At 45.3% G+C, this 21,258-nt stretch overlaps 1 protein-coding gene across 2 annotated transcripts in view; it reads right to left on the bottom strand.

The window, feature by feature from the left end:
* Window positions 1-5,648: 5,648 nt before the first annotated feature.
* Window positions 5,649-21,258, bottom strand: part of SLC15A2 (solute carrier family 15 member 2) — a 65,876-nt gene continuing 50,266 nt past the window's right edge. For both annotated transcript variants that reach the window (XM_050917050.1, XM_050917049.1), the window contains 6 exons: window positions 19,073-19,119; window positions 15,622-15,732; window positions 14,069-14,162; window positions 9,545-9,691; window positions 7,674-7,778; window positions 5,649-6,624 (listed from right to left, as the gene is read on the bottom strand). In XM_050917050.1, the coding sequence (XP_050773007.1) occupies window positions 6,448-6,624; window positions 7,674-7,778; window positions 9,545-9,691; window positions 14,069-14,162; window positions 15,622-15,732; window positions 19,073-19,119 (681 nt within the window). In that variant the 3' untranslated portion in view covers window positions 5,649-6,447. The remainder of the gene's footprint in view (window positions 6,625-7,673; window positions 7,779-9,544; window positions 9,692-14,068; window positions 14,163-15,621; window positions 15,733-19,072; window positions 19,120-21,258) is intronic.

A 21,258-nucleotide genomic window follows, 5' to 3' on the forward strand; every position in this document is an offset into this window, starting at 1 on the left:
ACTCTGTGTAACTCCAATGTTGTTTTGAAGTGTGGTCACTCTCGTTTGCACTAGGCTAGCGAGTACAGTAGTTTGAGCACACTACATCGAGCTACCTGTTGCCATGAAGACAAGCTCATAGCGCTGCTGTTGAAATCATTTAAAAACAGTGACTGTTGTGCACATGAAATGCAAGGCATGTGTATTCCACAATTAGCAGCCATGGCAGTTGCCATGGAACTATGCTGCCTGATTTAAGCTTCCGTTTAAAAAAAGTTTCTCGTGATTGTGACGATAAACTTGTGAATGTGAAGAGGAGGAAAATACCGTTATATCTCAATTGGATGTTAACCCTGAAACCTAAAGATGGCCATTCAATATCAACCCCATCAGCTTTCTGACAGCAGATCATTTTAGCAGAACCATCCAGCAAATGTGCTTCTCTCACAATCCCACTCTGTCTCCCAGGCCTAGCCTGGAGGGGACATTTAGTATCCAACTAACACAGGAGCTGCTGTACTGAGTATCATTCATTTTCACATTTGATGCATTAAATTTGTTGCATTTTAACTTAAGTGAGTGACTTTCTGGCTCACTGCATTAACGCTGCAGAACCATTTCCTTCAGGAACCTTTCTGCAGATCTCATAGCCTTTGTCTCCGAAGGAATACTGGGTTGGAAACTAATCCAGATCAGCTCTAGCTCCTGAGCACTGGAAATGGACTGGGTTTGTTTTCCATGTGTGACCAGCAAGCTGAGCTCCCTCAACTCTCACTGAAATCAAAATACAATTCAATTTGATTTCTGGGAGTGGGAAGGTGCTAAACATCATGCAGAATTGGGCCTTAAATCTTTGACCCTTAATGCTTTTTAGGGAGACCGAGGGCCTTACTGGGGTTATACTGATGTAAAACTGGAGCCATGCAATGTTGACTGCTGGATGTTGCATACCTTTTCCCCTCCTGGATTGTTCCAATTTATACAAATAAACCCTGCTGGGTCTGCAGGATCAGGCCCGGGTTAGTACAAGTGGTTTATTATATCATTTCATGAGTCTACAGTAATTTTAATGGCACAAAAACAATGAACAACTCTGATTATTTTGCCCTAATTTTAACATCATGGCTTGGTACATAAAGAAGTTTGGAATGCTGCAATATGGCATCTGAAATTTACAGATTCATATCACATGTTAAATGGATCTTTTATGAGTTTGGAATGATGCCTGTAATTTGAAGTCAGAGTGTGCGACATCCTCTGCTAATGCTGCCAATGAGCTAAAAACATTTGAAAAAGGAGATTTTGGAGGAGATGTGGCTTTTAAGAAAGCCTCATTTGGCCACTAGACTCTTATTCTTACAAATCAGTTGTCAGTGCGCAGCCTGCTGATCGCTTCCCTAGGAAAGCGCTCCAATAATTTGCAATTGCTTTTTACTCTGCACAAGCCCTGAAACACCAAACTGCTTCCAGACTCAAAGCTTATAAAAATTTAAATGCTCCAATAATTTCAACTTGAGTCTGCTCGGTGTTGCTGGAGCTTGCCCTTCATTCCACCACTTTTCAGGGGGAAAGGGGAGAGGAGGAGGAAGAAGGTCCGTTTATTAGTGCTTCACTTTGGAAACGAGTCAAACAGCATCATAGCAGAGCACTTCAGCAGCTGCTGAGCTGATTCTCAGTGTATCATGAAAAAGGATTAGGAAAGCAAGAAGACTGCCTTGAAGGGAAAGAACCAACAGAGTCATGGCAAGAGGAGAATAATATGAAAAGAAGCAAAGGGCATAATCCTGAACTGGGCTCTGAAGAGTGGGCTGGGTGACCTAATAGATGGTTTTGTATATCCTTTACTCCCCAGTGAGATGTAGCTTCCTCTGGGGTGGAACCCAGCAGCTGTTCAACAGCACACAGAACATTAGCCAAAACATATACAGAACCATTGCAACTATGCAATGGTTTAGGACAGGAACTGAAGGCAAACATCATACCCAACTGAAATTGCAGAAGAAATGCAGGGAAGCAGAATGCAATTATCTGGAAACTAAGTAATTTGGTCATCTCTCATGAAAAGTGCCATGGGATTGGCAGGCCCTGATTCTGGACAGCATCCCTATTTAATACAGCTCTTAAGCATATCAAGTTAAGCATGTGCCTAAGGGCTGTCCAGAATAGGACTGGAATTAAGCAAGTGCTTTCCTGAATTAGGGCCACAATGACCACATACGATCAAGGCCTGACTTCTGCATCATTTGAAAGATGAAAGTCTCTTTAAAAGTTATTCACTATAAATCTGCCTCATCTGCAATTATTCTAAGAAAATGTGCTGAGAGCACTATTACAGCTAAAAAGCCGTGATACGCCCTTGCCAAATGAGACAGCACACGGAGAGAGTCTGGGTGAATGGGGGGGCACAGATGAGGGAGGGCACCTCCCTGGCAGTTTTGCTAGACCAATAATTATGAGCTTCTTTCTGGCCAGAGCAACAAATCTCATCCTTGTACAAACTAGAAAAACTGGAGAATTATATCACAGTTCTGCTAAAATAGCTATTTCCAGAATCTGGTGCTGAGGAACAGAAGAGAAGACACACCTTTGATGAAGTTAAAAAGAGAACTAAGTGAGCAAAATAAATCACTGATGCAGTGTTCTGCCTTGCTAGGCTGAAAACTGAATAGGATAATGAAGTATCCTTGTTTAACCCTCCGCAGGATGCCTGGAATTTTACAGAAATTGCTGCAACATTTCTCCCCGTGGGGAACAACTGAAGCATAGGATGGGATGTTTCAAAACAGCTATATCCTAACCTGAAGTCACAAAGGTATAATGCCCGGTAAGGTTTTATTACTTTAGCAAGGAGTCTGGATCTATGGGATTAAAACATAATCAGTTCTTTAATTGTAGCTTATTGAAATAGTTTATGAGTTTGCAAAGCCCACTATAAACTCTGTACATGAGACAGATTAGACCAGTGGTTCTCAACTGTTTTTTGGACCAGGACTCATCTGTAAACGTTGATGGCCAGTCCCAACGCAGTAAATAGCTTCAGTAGAAAATATGCAAGTATTTTGGCCCCCAAATATTTATTAGTCTCTACACAGCACCATAAATCCCTCCCGCCTGCACCCAGCCTTAGCCCTGTCACGGACCCTGCAATGGCTGTAGCCTCCCCCTTTATTCCTCACCCATTGCTTGGTGCTCTGTGTAGCCTCTCCAGGAGCATGGTACCTGCCTGCAGAGGAGCGCAGTCCTGGAGCCTCTACCTCTGCCCCGTCACCCCCAGCTATCTGCAGGGCGCTGTGCCCAGCTGCCCCCAAGCTGCCCAACTGTGCCAACTTCTCAGGAAAGGCCGAATGCGGCATGCTCTGCCCCTGGCTCCTAAGCGAACCCTGCGGCACTACCAGCAGGGCCAAAATGTGCACAGCCAGCCCCTGCCTCACTGCAGGTGCCCAGTGCACTTTTGCATGGGCACACGCAGAGCGCCGCAGGGCCCAGACACTTGCAGAATGCCAGGTGCACTGGCTGCAAGAGCATCCACTGGGGACTCTCACCTTCCCCCAGCTCCCCTTGGACTCCAGTCCCCCAGGATTCCAGTATCTGCCACTGCTTTGTGAGGCAGGAATAATCCCCCTTTCTCTCCCCCTGTGCTTACCAGCTGCCCCAGGTCAGGAAGGGGCTGTTCAGGAGCATTTTCCCTCTCGGAGCTGCTGCAGCGCAGGGCCGGGTGATGAAGGTGGGGTGCTGAAAGTTACTGGGGCTGAGTAGGAGACACATGAAGCTCCCTCCTGCCAGACTGGCCTTGCTTTCCTTGCCTGCAATCTCCATCTCCTGTCTCACACCTGCCTCCCCTCACGGGAGCAGCCACATGTCCTTTGGGTTGCCAACTTTCTAATTGCTGAAAATCAAACACCCTTGCCATGCCCCCTGCCCTTTCTTTTCCCTCAAGGTCCCATCCCAGCCCCGCCTCTTCCCCTGAGGTCCTGCCCCCCCGCTCACTCCTTTCTCTCCATCGCTCGCTATCCCACCCCCAGCCCGCTCACTCTCCTCTCTCCCGGGACTTACCTGCTGTCTGCAGAGCCAGACTGGGAGGAGCTGACACAGAGCCTGCCCACTTGCCCAACTGGGCCATAGCAGGGTGTGGGGGGGTTGGTCCTCAGAGCAAGGGGCCAGGAGTTGGAGAGGGGTCAGTCCCCATAGTGAGAGGCCAGGACCAGAGCAATCAGGGCACAGCAGAGGGGGCAGATAGGATGCTACCCAAGGCAGCGGCACCTACTTCTCGGAGCCCAGTCCAGAAGCCAGCCACTGCTCTCTGTCAGGTGTCAGCAGCTGAGCACAGAGCAGCCCTTCCATGTGGCTCCAGGCACAGTTCTTGCTCTTCCTGCCCCTCCAGTGATGGAGGCTGGTTACTGTGGCCAATCAGACTTTTAGTATCCAGTCAGTTGTGTTGACCGGACACTGCCAGATTCCCTTTTCGACCGGACACCCAGTAATCCTACATATCCTCCGAGTAGCAAGCCGCTTGCAAGGCAGCTGGGCACCAGCAGAGGCCATCATGTGTTGGGATGCTGCCAAATTGGTGTGGTCATACTGAATGAAAGGTGTGAGAACATGACTTGACATGACTGAACTGCGAAAGAGGATTCTGGGAGCAGAATCCTTCTCTTAGCATCAGGCAGATGGCAGAGGTGAAACTGACTGCCTCCATGCTGCGTGTATGATCAACACTGATCTTTAATTCAGCAAATATGTCCACTTGAAAACAAACAACATGTGTAGAACATCCGGAGTGGAGCATGGGCTCACCAGGGCACCTTGACCCTGTTGAAGGACATCATGCACGGGGCTGAAGTGAATTACTGATAAGGGAGTGAATGTGGGGTAATGTTCAGTTGGCACCACACTGAAGTATCCTCCTAAAAATACTAATTAGGTAAAAATTAGTAACCACACACCCACTGGGCATGCTTTTAAGACATGTGACTCCTTTGAGGAAAAAGAGTATAAAAATCAAGCAAATTAAATTACTGTTGGGATTCCTTAATTAACACTTAAAGAAGCAACGCTGCTCGACAGAGTAGCCAAAACTCTGCTCCATGGGCTCGAGTAGGATTGTGACCAGAGGGGTGTCAAGGCAGCCAAGCCCTTGCCTCGAGGGAATCCGAGACAGACCAGAGGGCTGAGAAGAACAGACCTGGAAGGAAGAAGCCATCCATAAAATTCGTAACCACCTTCTCTGTTTGCCAAGCAGGATCTGCATGAAGCGAGTGCAGGGCCTGTTTGTGTATGTTTGTGAAAGAGACTCATTAAGGTTATAGCTTTGTTAAGGGGAATGTCTAGCTCTGAATGTCTAACATAGGAGTTATGTGCTTGATCTAACCCTTTACCGCTTGTGTCATTCCTTCTCAATAAACTGCTGTGCATTGAAAAGAATTACTGTGGACCTTTCTCACTGGTATGACAGTAATCTGCTCCACCACGGCAACACTCCATTTCAGTGGTAGTAGCGCCCCCTGTTGTCAACACCATGCACATGGCAGAAATAGGCGGCTAGGCCAATAGTGTCTACCACATCTCTTCCGGAGGCAGTCAGCTGTGGGGGCTGAGATGGAAGAAAGCTGTTCCCCAGTGCACTCTTTCCCATAACTCTTTGCATCCGATTGGCTAATGGGTGGCACCCGCATGTTCAAATAACTTTATTAGTATGCACAGTATTAACATACGGCGAAGCACAGGAGCCATCTATTTTAAAAAATTGTATGCAAAATATCATCTATTTTTAAAGTTTCATACATTCTAGGTTGTGACCCATGGGTTGAGAAACGCTGGATGGGACAGACAGATGGCAGTGTGCACATCTTGTAGGGTAGTTTTTGAGGGACATTTTGTCCTGCAACATTTCATTGCCCATTATTACATGTGGATCTGGAGGTAGAAACCATAAATCAAGATCCCTAGTAATATGTAACAATGGAAGCAAAATGCCCAGAAAAAAAATCACATGATGAAATCTTCCATGATTATACATAACTCTTCCCAACCTTACTGATGACATGGAAACCTCCTACCAATCATTCCACCAAATTGTTCTTCAGTAAATTCCATCCTGTTCTTCCAAATGCTTACATAAATCATCGGTGTTGTCTCAAAGTCCAGTGTACATGCTTCCCTCTGCTGCTAAATATATATTTAAAGCCAAGTCACAGAAAATAATTTCCTGGCTATAAAGGGTGGGCAGATTTAAAATTACATTGTCTTTATTTGTAATAGTGCCTTTAATACTAGAGGAGCTTTCCCAGTCAGTTTTATACAAATTTTCAGACCCCTTGTTTGGGGAAAAGGGGAATTTTTTTCAATTTAGCAGAAAGATACATTTTGAGTGAGAGGCCAGAATGCAAAAAACCCCATCCCCGTTCCCAAACCTCCTTCCTCTTAATGTGCTCTGTTTAAAAAAAGCAACCAGCCCAACCCACAGTCACGTTATAGCTTTGTTTTCTGGGGAACGAGGCTAATCACGTTTCCATTACTGGGCATCTCTTTCTCGTCTTCTTTTTTTGTTAGGTCTTCGGGATCCACGCTAATGTAGAAATATCCCATGATGGAGAAAATGATACACACGGCAAAGAGGAGGCAAGCGAACAAGACAAACTCAGCCCACTGGAGAAGAAAAAGAACAACTCTGAGGACTCTGTACCTAACACGAAGGGCATCACACTTCATTTTAAAGTGGCTCCTTAAAAACAGTACCTTGACTTCCAGGAGTGCTCATGGTGGAAGTCGTGAGTGACTTTTCTTGTAAGCCACTTAGAAGCCTGCCTTACATATACCATGCTAATTATAAACAGATGGATTATAGATCAAACTAATTGGACCAATCAAATTAGTTTAATTAGGGCTTCTCCTCAGAATCCACTCTGAGTGTGCCCTATCTGCTTCCCCCCTTTTCAATGAATGGGAATACACTCTAACAGCTTATGGGCTAGGCAAAAATCTGTTCTGTTCCTGTGTATTTGAATTTAGTGTTAAATTTTAACTTAAATCAACCCCAGCCAGAACCTTTTCTGCAAGCCCCCCTAGAATACGGACAGTCTGCAGAAAACCATATCCAAATCCAACCCTGACTGATTCAGACCAACAGGGACAGCTACCCCTTGGGGACTCATGGGGCTCAGCCTGACCAATAATGACACAGATGTGTTGTGTGACGGGTGTTCTGAAGGTTGCAGTACCCTTTGCTGCCACTAGAGATCTCCTGGTGGAGCTAGAGATAGCTGCACAAACCCGAGAGGCTGCAGGATGCTTGGCTGCCTCCAGTGGAGTACAGGCAGCCAAGGCAAAAGACAGGGATTAACAGACTTCTGGGAGGCTACTGCAGCTCAGGCCCACAGAGGCAGGGTATATACAACATTCCACACATGCTCCCTGCTGCCTCTGCTCCAGCAACACCGCTTGTTCTGAGCACCAGCTGCTACTGAACAATTAAATAACAGTGCAGCCTCAGCCCGTCTCCAATTTGAACTGCCTGATTTGTGGGGGTGCAGAGAACCCCTTGCTCCCGCTGCGGCCAATGAGGCTGCTGAATGCTTGGAAAGAAAATAATTGGGCCCTAAATCTACCAAATGCTTTGCTAGCAGAGAGCCGGTCTTGGGATTCTGCCAATGTCATGACCTCGGTTCGAACGCGGTCAGTAACATTCAAAGTCATACCTGCTCCAGCAGCGCTGCTTGGGCAACAATGAGCACAATGACATTTCCAAAGGCCACGGTGAGCAGCCAGCCTGCCTGGAGCACTGATTTCATGCTGATGGGAGCCTGAAAATAACAACGCAGAGGCCTGATAAGTGGGTTTTCCTTGGTTTTCATGTTCAGCTGCTTTCCTTCCCTGTTATTTCCTGGCTTACAGGTGTGTGGAGGGGTGGGTGCTCTACAGAGAGAAACAGGACTGAGGTGGGAGGAATTTTCTTCTCTACCATGGCCACTTTCTGCCTGGCCCATGGCTGCAAGGTGATTACCAAGGGGCTGCACACTTAATTGTCCCCCATTCCTCCAAGCAGAGCCACACTTCTGGTCTAACACAGAGCCTGGGTCACGAGCACAGGGGCTTTCCAGGATGTGTGTAGACTGGGTCCAGGATGGGGTGTGTCAGGATAAAGGAGACATGTCTGGGACAGACCTGTGCCCCTGCTAGCCCCACTGCTGCAAGCCCCATAGATTCATACATTTTAAGGCCAGAAATGATCATCTAGTCTGACCCCCTGTATAGCACAGGCCAGCCATAGAATTCAACCCAATCAATTCAACCGCTCTAGCCCAATACCTTGTGGTTGGATCAGAGCTGAAAGAGACCCAGTCATGACTAAAAGTCTCCCAACTGATGGAGAATTTACCACATCCCTTCATAAACTGTCCCAATGGTTAATTATCTTCACAGTTAAAAATGTGTACCATATTCCCAGTGTAACTTTGTCTAAATTCAACATCCAGATGAATGGATCTTGTTATGCCCTTTTCTGCTAGATTAGCCCTCTGGTAGCAGATGCCTTCTCTCCATATAAGCACCTATTGACCATGCTCAAGACTCCTCTTGCCTTCTCTTCACTAAGTTTCTCTGAGTTCCTTTAGTCTCTCATTGCAAGACAAGTTTTCTTGTAGCTCTTTCTTGAACCCTCTTAAAATTTACAACATCCTTTTTAATTTGGAGACACTAAACCTGGGCTCCACTGCTGTACACAGAGACTAGGGTAGGTATATCTTCTTATTCCTCCTCAGTATTTCACTATTTCTACATCCAAGGACCACCCCCATTTCTCTAGTGAGAATCCAACTGAAAAGACAGGAAAGAGTTAAATAGTGAGGTTTTAGAGCCCAAATTTCCCTTGCATTACACCTGTGTAACCCCAATAATGGCATGAGGTGTGCACAGCTGTAAATGCAGTGGGCTTACATATGAGTAGCAGCAAGGGATCATTTGACTTCTAGATAACAGGTCAAATTATCGGCTGGTGTCCATTGGAGTCAGTAGAGCTGCATCAACTTGCACCAGCAGTGAACAGAGTCATTCATGTTACATTTTGGCTGCTGTCTCTATAAAATATGCACCAAAAATGAGAAGAAGAAAATCATCTTGGGGGAAACTGGTGCTATGGCATTTGGGTCCTTCCCCTTGAAAAGTGACTGACCCAAATTCTGCTTGTTGTTTCAGTCCTGACTTGATGGGAGATTGCCTGAGTATAGTTTAGAGCAGAATTTGGACCATCTACATTAACCATTTCCCCAAGTCTGCCTCACAATCCCAATTTCTTATAACTGCAACCAAGTAATATTTTGCCTTCCTAAAGCATTCTTCTTCCAAGGGTCTCAAGGCACTTTCAACACTTGACTGAATTTAGCTTCACACCCCTTCTGTGAGATAGACACATCACTATCCTCATTTTAAACTGAAGCACAGAGATGTTACCACTAAGTGTCATGCCCAAGGCCCTGTTACAACTCAGTGGCAGAGGCAGGAATAGAAGAAGGAAAAAAGAGTCAAGACTAATGGATTCTAAACTACAAACCATCAATTCCAAGTGCAATACCTGAGAATAAGAGAATGCTAATCCCGTAATGGAGAACATCACTTCCCCGGCTGATATTAACAGGTACTGTGGCAATTGCCAAGCAATATGGACATTGTTGGCCATGATATCTTCTGTCTTCCATGCTTCAATAGTGTTTGCAGAAGTCTAAGTGAGAAAATAAAAAGTCACATTGATTAGCTGCTGAAGTGTGAGATCTATATTACATTGGCTTCCATGCAGAATTTACCAAAAATGGGTTTTCCTTTAAAGATTGAAGCAAAATCCTGCCCTTGAACTCACTAGGTGGATCTGAACTGTGCTCTTCCTCTCTACTAGTAAAATTCTGGGCAAGTCAGGAGTGCAAGATACTGGAATCACAATGCTCTGCGCAGATCCAAGAGAGGATTATTGTTCTAAACCTCTGCCAGACGGACCCATATGGTTTATTGTAAATTCATTTACAATGCTTTTATTTTATTTTCCTAGATTTCAGTAAAATCTGCTCCAATTCAGAGAGAGAAAAATTTGAGTGGTAGCCAAGAAAACACTGGGCTACATTGACTAAAAGTCAACAGCAAACTCTGCTTTCAGGAAGGATATTATGTAGAACAGAAACCTGCAGAAGATGCACTTAATCACCCTAAAGGGAGGCAAATCGAGAGAGTGTATTTAGAAGGCTGAAAGCGGGGAGAAGAATTTCTGTGCTCACTAGACCCCAAAGAAATATCACTAACCCCTTAAAATAACTGGAGATTGATGAAAGCCAGATGGAGACACCGTCTCTAGCGATTTACATCTTACAGTTCAACCGTGCTAACATGCATACATGGCGTGTAGTTCATTTATTTATGCAGCACCCATCACAGGGGATCTGAGTGCTGTACAATTCATAGTAATAATTAGAACTGAGCTGGGCCTAGAGAGAAATGGCCACTGAGTCTACAGAAAAAAAAAATTTTGCCCAGAGGGGAAGAAATGGTAAAATGGAGAGGTCAGGAAGGTCAAAGATGACCTCAGACAAATGGGAAGGCCTTGCATGGAGCCTTAAGAGACAGCCACAGCAGGACTGTGGTCAGCGATAGAGTCTGATAGATGGAGCCCCTGAACTGAGCATCCCCTGCCCCATCCCTGTCCGCTTGGAGACAGAGCAATAGAGATGAACATGGACAGCCCAGAAAGGACAGCGTATGAGTGACGATCATTCAAGTACCTTGGACAACAATTCTTGAGGGCCTTGTATACCATGAGCACAACCATGAGCTGAATCCATTGTCCAACCTGGTACTGCTGCAAGGTGTTACTCATTCCCTCATTCTGATAGGAAGGAGCAAACAGTGGGGCCAGATTCCAAAGCCTCCACTTGGTCATAACTCAAGCTAAACTCCTTTTTGAAGAAACTGAGTGAGAATGTCAGGCTTTGTCCCAATTGGTTAGGTCATGACTGGCCATCCCTCCAGCCACCTGTGGCTTCCCTCAATACCAATCTACTTGAAGAGCTGCTGAAACTCTTGGGGCTAGTTCGTTATTTTTATGCATTAGTACAATATTGGCCAATCACTGTGGGGATAAACAAAAGTGAAATGAACATCCTTGATTTTCAATGTCCAAGCTGAAGGAAATGCTGCAAACAAAAAAATAAATAAGGAAAGAGCATAAACAAGCAAAGGGCTTGGGAGACTCTTGCATTTTTAGTATTAAAGGGGGTGGTCTTAATAACGTAGGTCAAGAACTCTTTGTTTATAGCACATGGCTTTTGTGTTAGTGGCCCCTTACTGATGGAGGGCAAAAATAGGAAGTAAACAAAAAATAGCCACATTGATTTATGTCCTGTGCCATAGGCTTGTGGGAATACATGGAAACAATTGGTCTTTGTGTGCACAGGGGTGCAATCTCTTTTGACAAATAAGAAAGCCCCTAAATGCACATTTTAAAAATAAAAGTAAGTGTGTGGGAGGGGCTAAGGGCTCCCCTGAGTCCTCACCAGCCCCCACTTCAAGTTGTTTATGTCCCCTCTACCTCCATTCATAGAATACAAGGGGTTCTTTAAGCAAAACAAACAAACCAACAACAACAACAGAAAAGACTTTTTCTCAGGGGAAGGATCACTTGATGATCACCTGTTCTGTTCATTCCCTCTTGGGCACCTGGCATTGGCCGCACATGTCGGAACACAGGACACTGGGCTAGATGGACCTTTGGTCTGATCCAGTATGGTCATTCTTATGCTCTCTTTTCCTTTTGAGATGGGAATCCAGAGGAAAGCAAAGGAAGGCACAGGTGGCAGTCTTAGGCAGTCTTTCACAAGTCAGCCCTTTGGGCTTGGGCTTTCAGCAGGTCTATTGCCTTTAATTAAAAGTCTACATCCAGCCCCTCTTCTTGGGGCATTCTGCTCTACAGCTGGTCCATGCAGTTCCAGGAAAGGCGAGACCAGCACCTGTGTTCCTCTTGGCTGATCTCTCCGTGGTCAGTAGTCTCTGACTGTTCAGCGCCTCCTTCCTGTGGCAGGTTTTTCCTTTTTAAACTCCCCCCTCCCCTCCCCTGCAGGCAGAGCTAGCTTTACAGGTATGTGCACCTCATTAGTGCTGAACAAGCCCAGAAGAGTTCATGAATCTCCTCTCCACTGGAGGGGGGTGGGCGGCTCCTGCACAGTACGGCTAATTTCAGTTCAGTAGCCTCAGTCTAGGAAGAGCAACATCTACCCTAAAAATAATGGGCTGGGCCTGAGCTAGAGCTAACCAGTGTCCCTCCATTCAAGTCAGTGCAGCTGCACCAGTTTACACGGCTGATGATCTGGTCCAATATATCATAATAAATCTGTGTCTGCTAGGGCTATACAGATGTTACTCTTCTGCATAGCACTGACAATAGGAATAGAATCCAAATTCTCGTGCTTCCAAAACACAGACTTCTACCATTTAAAATGAAGGAGAAACACCATTAGCGTCAGGGCCTATGATACATAGCTGAATCTGAGCAGTCCTGATTCCATCCAGCGGAGGGCAGCATTATGCATATATCTGAGTCAGCTCATTCCAACGTGATTATTTACACTATAAACCGACTTTTACTTAATCACACTACTGATAACATGAGTTGCAGAGATAAGAAAAACATCCCTTTGCAGAGGATAAACAAATTGGCCAAGATCCATTTGCTGATTTGTAGAACCGGACTGAGGTTGTTAAGGTAACCAAAATTGTAAAAGTTATCTGAGCAAAAAGATACCATGAAAATGATGCTGCTTATTGTGGCAAATGCAGATAGGAGGCTGGCATATCAAAGATTAATGCATAAACTTTGGAATGCTTGGAGTTCAGAGACAGACTTAAGAGTATATTCTCAAGGACTGGGTGAGTGTGATTCCTGATAGCATTTATAGGTTAGCTACATAAATCCCTGTTCATAAAGATGACAGCGTATGTCTATTCCCTCTAGAATTCTACACCCCGTTCTAGCCACGGCTGGTTATTTTGTGGTTGCAGTTTTTTCTTTAGATCGTTGGGCTTTCCAGACATGGACAGATCCTATTAATTATCCAAAAGGGAGACTTTATTATCAGGGAGTAGTTAACGGCACTTTGCTATCCGAATCACAAGACTGTGGTCAGAGACAGAGAGGACAGCTGAGCAGTGTTTTCCTGTCAGACCTGGTTTATCTGTATGGCTGTGCACTGGAAAGGCTTAAATAGTAACTGATCTCATCACATTTATATACTTAGCCTTTGCCAACCAGAACAGAACAGAACAGAAGATTTGAGCAAGGGCATCAGTTAAAAGGATTTGACCGTACATGGCTCAGAAGGTGCTCAAACCCCAACAAGGAGTGTTTTATTCATGAAACTCTTCCTTTCCATTGCTCTAAACCAGCTAAGAATAAAGGCTTTCCTTGGTAACAGCCCAAATTTATTACTTTGACCCCAACTGAGGACTGGAAGGACAGAGCAAGGTCTTTCCAATCTTACTCACCGTTTTGCACCCTAACCCCATCTAAAATCCACAAAACATGTCATATTGGCCTAGAAATTGGTAGTTTAGGTCTGGGGACATGGTAGAATGTTTCTGCAAAGTGATGTGGGCAAGGGGTTTCCGTTAGGATAGTATTTCAGTGACCACATATAGACAAGACCAGAATGCCTCATTCAAAAGATGATGTTTCCATCAGCACAGCAGCCCACTAGTACTTGCTGGGTCAGTATTAACGCAGTGCAAACAATGTTGCTTAGTGGAATTGCCAAGAGCAATTAGAAGATCACATGGTTTTCCTTACAGGGTTCCCATCCAATGTACTTGCCAGGCCTTACCCCTTATCTGACAAGATGACACCTTGTGGTGGGATGGCTGCAGGCTGCATTAATTCACACGGGTGGGTACCAAAAATCTTCCTCAAGCTCCCATTGACCCACATGTAATTCATGCCTTTAAATGGCCACTCCCCCATTACTACCAGGGCAAAGGAACAGTTGCCAGTGGAAGAGCAAGAGCAGTGACAGATATGGGCTGAATGCAGCATGGAAACAATATGTTAAAATAAAAGTGTACTTACGTTAGTTATAACAATGGTGTACGATGCTCCGAAGTCAAGCAGGCCTAGATCCAGGGTGACTTCCGTAGCTTCAGTTTTGCATTGTACATTGTATCTTGATACAAGGACAAAGTACAGTATTTCCTGGTTAGTTTCATAGACAAAGAGCACAGAACAGAGCCATTAAAAATACTCCTGAAGTGGACTAGGGGGATTGAATAGCCTACAGTTGTAGTCATATAAATCTCCATGGGCTGCTCTAGAGTTTTTCCTATTGCTTTGAGTTCCCTTCCTTTTAGGACTACTTTGTGAGTATTGGTTAAATTCAGCTTATGGTACATTAAATTCCTGGCGTTTTTTAATGATTTCTGCTTCCATCTGGCACTGATCTCCTAATTTCCTAAATTTATTTTTCTTCAAAATTAAATCCCGCTCCTTCAAGGTTTGTGGACCAGACACTTCAGAAGGGCCCATAGAGTCTTCAGCTCTCTTAAGAAAATGAGCTCTCCACCTCCACAATCTAGTTAACCATTTGCTTTCAAAAGAACAGGACTTGCCTTCAGATGTGTTCGTCTTGCTGTGGACAAGTGAGATTTCCATTCAGATGCATAGGGGCTGGATGCAGTTACCAGAGTGGCAGCTGAATCTCAGCAATAAAGTTCTTGGGCAGGGGTGCATAGGAAGGGGGGAGTTGTGCAAACTTTTTTTGAACCTAACAGGTGTTAGAGTGATGGGCACCTTAGAAATACCAGCGTATTCAGTTCAGACAGTGCTGCCAAACCTGAAGCCCAGCAGAGACAGGCTGAAATACCAGCGTGGCTTCTCCCAAGTCCCAGCCATACGAATGGCTATGGTGCCGACATCTCAGTGCTGATTATAACTTGAGCCCCACAGAGAATCACGCTTGTTATCATCACTTCAGCAGGGGCACTGTGCAGCTCTCCCGTAGTCCTGGTTAACAGATAACCATCCCTACAATTCCCCTGCCTCCAGCAAATCACACACCAGTTCTGGATGCCTTGCCCATTCTCTCCTCCTACATTTCCCAGACGACACGGAATAAGAATTTGGAGCAAGTGGGAGAAAGTCACACACTGTATTTTTGACACATTCCAAGAGGTTTGCTTGACTTGGCCCTTACAATAGCTAAAGTAAGATACTGGGCCAAACTGCTACATCTTTACTTGGGTAATGGAAATCCAGATTATGGATTTCAGAATTTGCCCCCTTCACTGTATCTTAATCATCTATCCCAAGCAGTAACAGCCTTGGAGAAAGAGCTAGTCTTGGCATTGACCAGATGCTGAATTAATCTGACTACAGATCACACAAAGGGACCTTGATCTGCTGGACACCCTGTGGCGTAACAACTCTGCTTCCCTCCAAGTCTATCCGAATGGGACAAGACTCTTGTCCCGCTCTCTACTCGGCCGACGTGTCTGCTTTTACAAATGTAGTGAGCAAACTGGGAGATGGTGCTCAAGGACCTTCGTATCAGCCCGAGAGAAGCCCCACCTAGCCAGAGGGGAGAATGAAATCTAGATGTAGGCTTTAGCTGAGTTAAGGAATCTTACTTTCCCCTCTCTAACGTTGTGTATTTTGAAACACTGTAGTTCTTATTAACACTGATGATCTCCTCTCTGCCAATGGTGACGTTGACATCTTGGTCCAAAGCATTAATGAACCTGCAAGGAAGCCATATTTTATTATGATGTCATATGAATCCGGAGAAATACAGCACCAGATATTTTACATGAGCCTCTCAATCTCTCCTAATGCACTTTTTACCTTTCAATTGTTATGGCCTGCCAGATACCAACATTTAAGCCTGGGCTGTTGCCCACCTATTCATTCTATGATTACTGGTTCCCACCCTCATATAATTTAACCCCTTATTTCCCCCAGAGTTGATTGCCACTGCACCCCCTTCCTCCCCTATGAACTGACTGTTAGAACTCGCAGGCAATCTCTGCGGGGCTGCTCCATGAGAAGATTTGACCTCTTCCAAGGAAACTAGGCCTTGCCTGCACAGTGTAGCTGTACTGGCAAGTTGACATGCAATTCATACTGGGAGTGCATTTGCCGGGATAGCTTATACCAGTTCCAAGTGAAATAAGTTTTACTAGCAAAAGGATTTTTTTGCCAGTATAACTGTGTTTACACTAGTGTTTGTGCTTGCATTTTGATGTTGGTCAGGGGTGTGATTATTTTTTTTTTTATGCTCCTAACAGACACGACTATTTCAGCAAAACATTTAAGTGCAGATCAGGCCTAAATATTGGAGCTGGTTATAATTTTTTTAAAACAAACAATGTTTTTTTCATCTACATGGAAGTTTCTATAGAAATGTCTTTTTCGACACAACATTTTGGATTGTTCATTGAAAAATCAATGTTGTTTCAGTTGCCAAAAACTGAAAAAATTTAGGTGGTCAGGAGAAAAGTCTCAGTAAAAGCAAAAATGTTTGCCCAACCAGCTGAAATTTTTCAGTTGCCAAAAACTGGAAAAAAAAAATTAAACTGTCTTATTGGCCAAAAAACAATCAAACCAAATGTTTTCAGTGTAAACCCCAAAAATTTTGAAGAAAAGAACTCAAGGAAAACTGAAAACCTTTTTCATTTTGTCAGAATTTTCCCCAGGAAAATAAAAAACTTCCTGATCAGCTCTACTAAGCATGTCTCCCTGTGATGTTCAGTCACTACTGACAGTGGTTATGAAAGTGCTACTAGATTCAGCTAACCCATAAGGCAATGAATGATACATTCTACTGGGGCTGTGCACCAAGCTATCTGGCCATTAGTAACGTATGTCTTCAGCAGAGAGGTTCTTCTTCATACCTTCCTTCCAAGAGGGACTTGCACTGCAGAGTTTGAAATCAGTACCCTCTTGTACAGTACTCGGTGCTGCCTCTGCAGCAGCCTGGACACAAGGGACAGGCCAGGCAGGGCTGGCTCCAGTGTTTTTGCTGCCCCAAGCGGCAAAAAAAAAAAAAAAAAAAAAAAAAAAAAAAAAAAAAAAAAAGCTGAGATTGGCGGCACTTTGGTGGCATCTCTACCGCTGCCGCTTCTTCGGCAACAATTCGGCGGCAGGTCCTTCCCTCCGAGAGGGACTGAGGGACCCGCCGCCGAATTGCCGCCGAAGAGCCGGACGTGCCACCCCTGTCTGTTGGCCGCCCCAAGCACCTGTTTGCTGCGCTGGTGCCTGGAGCTGGCCATGAGGCCAGGGCAGGCCTGGGACTGGGCATTCTGGAGATGAGAGGAAGGAAGCAGGAGGAAAGGGGGTGCAGCAGAGGCAGATCAGCGTGTGACAGACTGTCAGTACCCTGTAATGTACTGAACAAATTTTATGGATTTAAGTTAAACTTTATTGAATTAGGGTTAACACCTTTGGGGTACACAGTATTAAAAATGCCATTGTGTATGTGTTGTTGTGACATTGTATGTACCTTCTCAAGTAGGGAGAGGGGAGGCTAATGAACTTTCTCCATTATCAACCCTTTGATGTCACCTCCCTGGGGAGAAATGCACATACTCATTCAAACTGGATTCTCCAGAGATCAACCAGGGTTTAGATACACTCAGGCCCTTCTTCCTGATCCAGCACGTGACCAAAACCCCTGGTCCTTGGCAGGCCCCAGTCCTTAAGGAAGGATTGGGAGGACTTGACCTACGAGGAGCTCCTAAGATTGTGTGCTTGTTCTGATCTGAAGCTCTGATGAACTTGTAACCACAAGGATGCTCCTCGGTAGGAGCGCCGCCAGCTTTTTTGCCACCCTAGCTGGCAGAAGGACTCGCCCCCGAAATGCTGCCCCCGACAGAGGCGGCAGAAGGTCCGGCTGCCGCAGTCACCGCCCCCCAAATGTTAGCACCTTAAGCGACCGCCTAGGTTGCCTAATGGGTTGCACCGGCCCTACCCCTTGGGCAAGGTATGAAAAGACTGCACTTGCCAGAACCCACATGAGAGTTGGGATGAACTCTGGGAAGCTTATTAACCTGCATGGAGGATCTTTCATGGTTTTTAATATGTTTTCTCTGTACTGCTTTCACCTTAGGAACAAAGGCTGGCTTAGAAAGAGCTGTGGGGTGACATATGTGTAGCAATTATGCTGCTATCCATCTCTGAAGAGAAAAAAAGCAGGTATCCTAGAACAACTGTCTGGCCTGGACATACGCTGGTCAAAAGGGAGAGAGGAGTGTCTCCACGCAAGAGAGGCAACAGCTGGGGATCTGGAAACCGAGTGTGGGTGCCCTAGCTGTACCACTGAGAAGAAATACCCTTACCTGGGACACAGCACTTCTGTACAACTCCACCAAGGGTGCAAGTTAGGTCAACCATGTGCCAGGGGGCAAAACAGGCGGCCTCCCATTAACCTCAGTGCCATCCCAGCAGCGGCGTTGACACTGAATCCATCCCTGGGGGCCTGATTCTCTGCTGCCTGACACCTTGTATAATCCTTTACACCTGAGCAACATGGAGGTCAAACCCTGCCATCGCTTGGAATGGAGAATTCTGGTTTGATAGCTGTAGACAGATGCCCGCAAGGGTCAATGACTGCACAAGGTGAAGGAGAGGGGAGAATCAGGCCTGAGGTGGGTTGAGATGAATGATCATCATGGGTTGGGAAATTTCCAGAGCAGCAATGACAGGCCCAGTTAGCTGGTGCAGTTTTCCAGCCTGCTTGCTCCTGGTGCTGTCAGATCAGGTGCAATAGAGGACTATAGTGTCCTCCTCCTTCAAAGTGACAAGAAAGCAGTTGTTTTCTTGATTTGTGGTGGGTTTTTTTTCGCCATCTCAATTCTGAACTTCTTAGGAGGTGACTGCTAGTAATACCTGATTCTGCCTGGCAAGCGTGATGGGAACTTTACAGCTCACCAGGGACTGAGCCAAAGCGGCTGACACCTGAAGCCTCCTTCCACTCAGGAATATTGATTGGATTCAAACTCTGGCTGAGAAGAGCATCCAAGTTCCATTATCCCCAAACCCCATTAGATAGCACCATACAATCAACCCAAAAGCAATTCCCACCTGACAGCAGTCAGTCCCTTGTCTGGTTTTGTTTCCATGTCTGCAATCTAGAAATAAATCAAATAAATAATTACTATGGTTGCCTTTCAAAAGAGGTGCAGGGAAAAATGTAGAAATCAGGGGAATTAGGAACCTGATCCAAAGCCCACTGAAGTCAGTGGGAATCTGTAATGGGCTTTGATTCAGGCCCTAGGGATGAAATCCTGACCCCACTGAAGTCAATGGCCAAATTCCCATTGATTCCAATGGGGGCAGGATTAATAGACTTTCAGGCTAGACGGGACCATTAGATCATCTAGTCTGACCTGCTGAGTAATGCAAGCCATAAAATTTCACGCAATTACCCCTGTATTGAGTCCAATAACTTATGTTTGACACGAGCACATCTTCCAGAAAGGTGTCTGGTCTTGGTCTGAAGATATCAAGAGGTGGAGAACCCACTACTTCCTTTGGTAGTTTCTTCCCAATGACTAATCACCCTCACTGTTAAAAGTCTGTGCCTTATTTCTAATTCAGATTTGTCCGGCTTTAACTTCTTGCCATTGGTTCTTGTTATGCCTCGTGTTATGCCTTTCTTCACTAGATGAAAGAGCCCATTCGTATCCAGTGTTTTCTCCCTGTGAAAGTGCTTATATACTGTAATCCAGCCACCTCTTCATCTTCATTTGGATACGCTGAACAGGTGGAGCTTGTTAAGTCTCTCACTATTAGGCATTTTCTCCAGCCCTCAAATCATTGTTGTGACTCTTCATTTAATCATCATTTTATGATCACTCTATGCAGCTCCTTGTTAGGACCCCCAAAGGGGACACATGGAGGGTACGCAAATACACCCTGGAGATGAGAAGCGTAGCAGCAATTCTAAGATTAATTATATTCTCTCTTTTTATTTGAGGAAGGCCAACTGTGTTCAGGGCTGGGAAAAACAGGAAAACATGGTCCCTACCCAAAGGGGTCATAAAATCATATGGACAGATCCTCAGCCAGTGTAGCTCCATTGATGTTCTGTGGCCATTGAAGTCAGTGGAGCTATACCAGTTTACACCAGCCAAGGATGTGGCCCATACCATGCACAAGGTGATCAAAATATGGGTTTATCTCAAAGTAGTGCAAACGTTTTACATTCCACACCACTACACACACTTCTTTCCCTAGATTAGACTGAGTTTCTCAGGGCAAGGACCTTGTCTTCTGACATGCCTATAAAATGCCTATCATGTTTTTGGTGCTGTCTGCTGCTCTATACAGAATAAACAGTCATAATGGATAGTAAACACATGTATAATACGTAACAGCAGCATTTATTTAAATGGTGGATACATGGGAAATAACATCACCTTTTAGTGAGGCAGGCCAGTTAAATTATTATTGGCTGTAATCAATGCACCCTAGAGCTGTTTATTTCTTTATCTACAGTTCAGGGGCTCCAAAGATGGGAGAACATCACAGAAAGCTTCTCCAGGCTGGCTCTTACAAGGAAAGCACCACAGACCTGTGTCAGCAATGGGCAAACCCAGCAGTCCCTCACAACGGTGAGATATGTCCTGCTCTCAGAGCCAGCAGTACAGTTCCACTGACATCACAGAATGTAGCCAGTGAGAAAGCTGGCCCATTGCCTGCAGTGTAAATGAGGGTATCATTTGGACCCCAGGCTTTAGAAAAATAAGGGTCAGCTACAGCTCTAAAGCATGAAATGTGCACCTGCCCCTCCTGTATTCCTAGGCAGGTGAACCGGATGGAGGGGTGTCTCCCTCTGAGTGCAAACTCTGCCTCCTGGGTCCTGCCACTGGGGCATAGGGCAGGTATAAATTCCAACTGAGGCTGCATAGCAGCCCTGTCGACTGGGTTTATCTCAAAGTAGTGCCTAGGTGATGAGCTCACAGTCAGCCTTGCCTGGCTCCTCCCATGTTTCCCTTGAATTTGTGGCTGTCTTGGATAACTCCAGGCCCCAAGGCACAGTGTAGGGCTTGCAGCAAAGGTGCCAACCTGGCCCTAAAATTTACAAGTGATGCTGAGGAGCACTGAATCCTGGCACATTCAGAGCTGTTCTCAAAGCTCTTCCGAGCACATACCCGCAAGCCAACATAGTACTACTTCATTCTTTTAAGGGAGAAGATGACAAAAGTTTTGTGCTGCCAACTCTTGTGATTTTATCCTGAGCCTTGGGTATCTGATGTTTTTTCTTA

This window comes from Gopherus flavomarginatus, chromosome 10, assembly GCF_025201925.1.
Source record: "Gopherus flavomarginatus isolate rGopFla2 chromosome 10, rGopFla2.mat.asm, whole genome shotgun sequence".
NCBI classification, from domain to species: domain Eukaryota; kingdom Metazoa; phylum Chordata; order Testudines; family Testudinidae; genus Gopherus; species Gopherus flavomarginatus.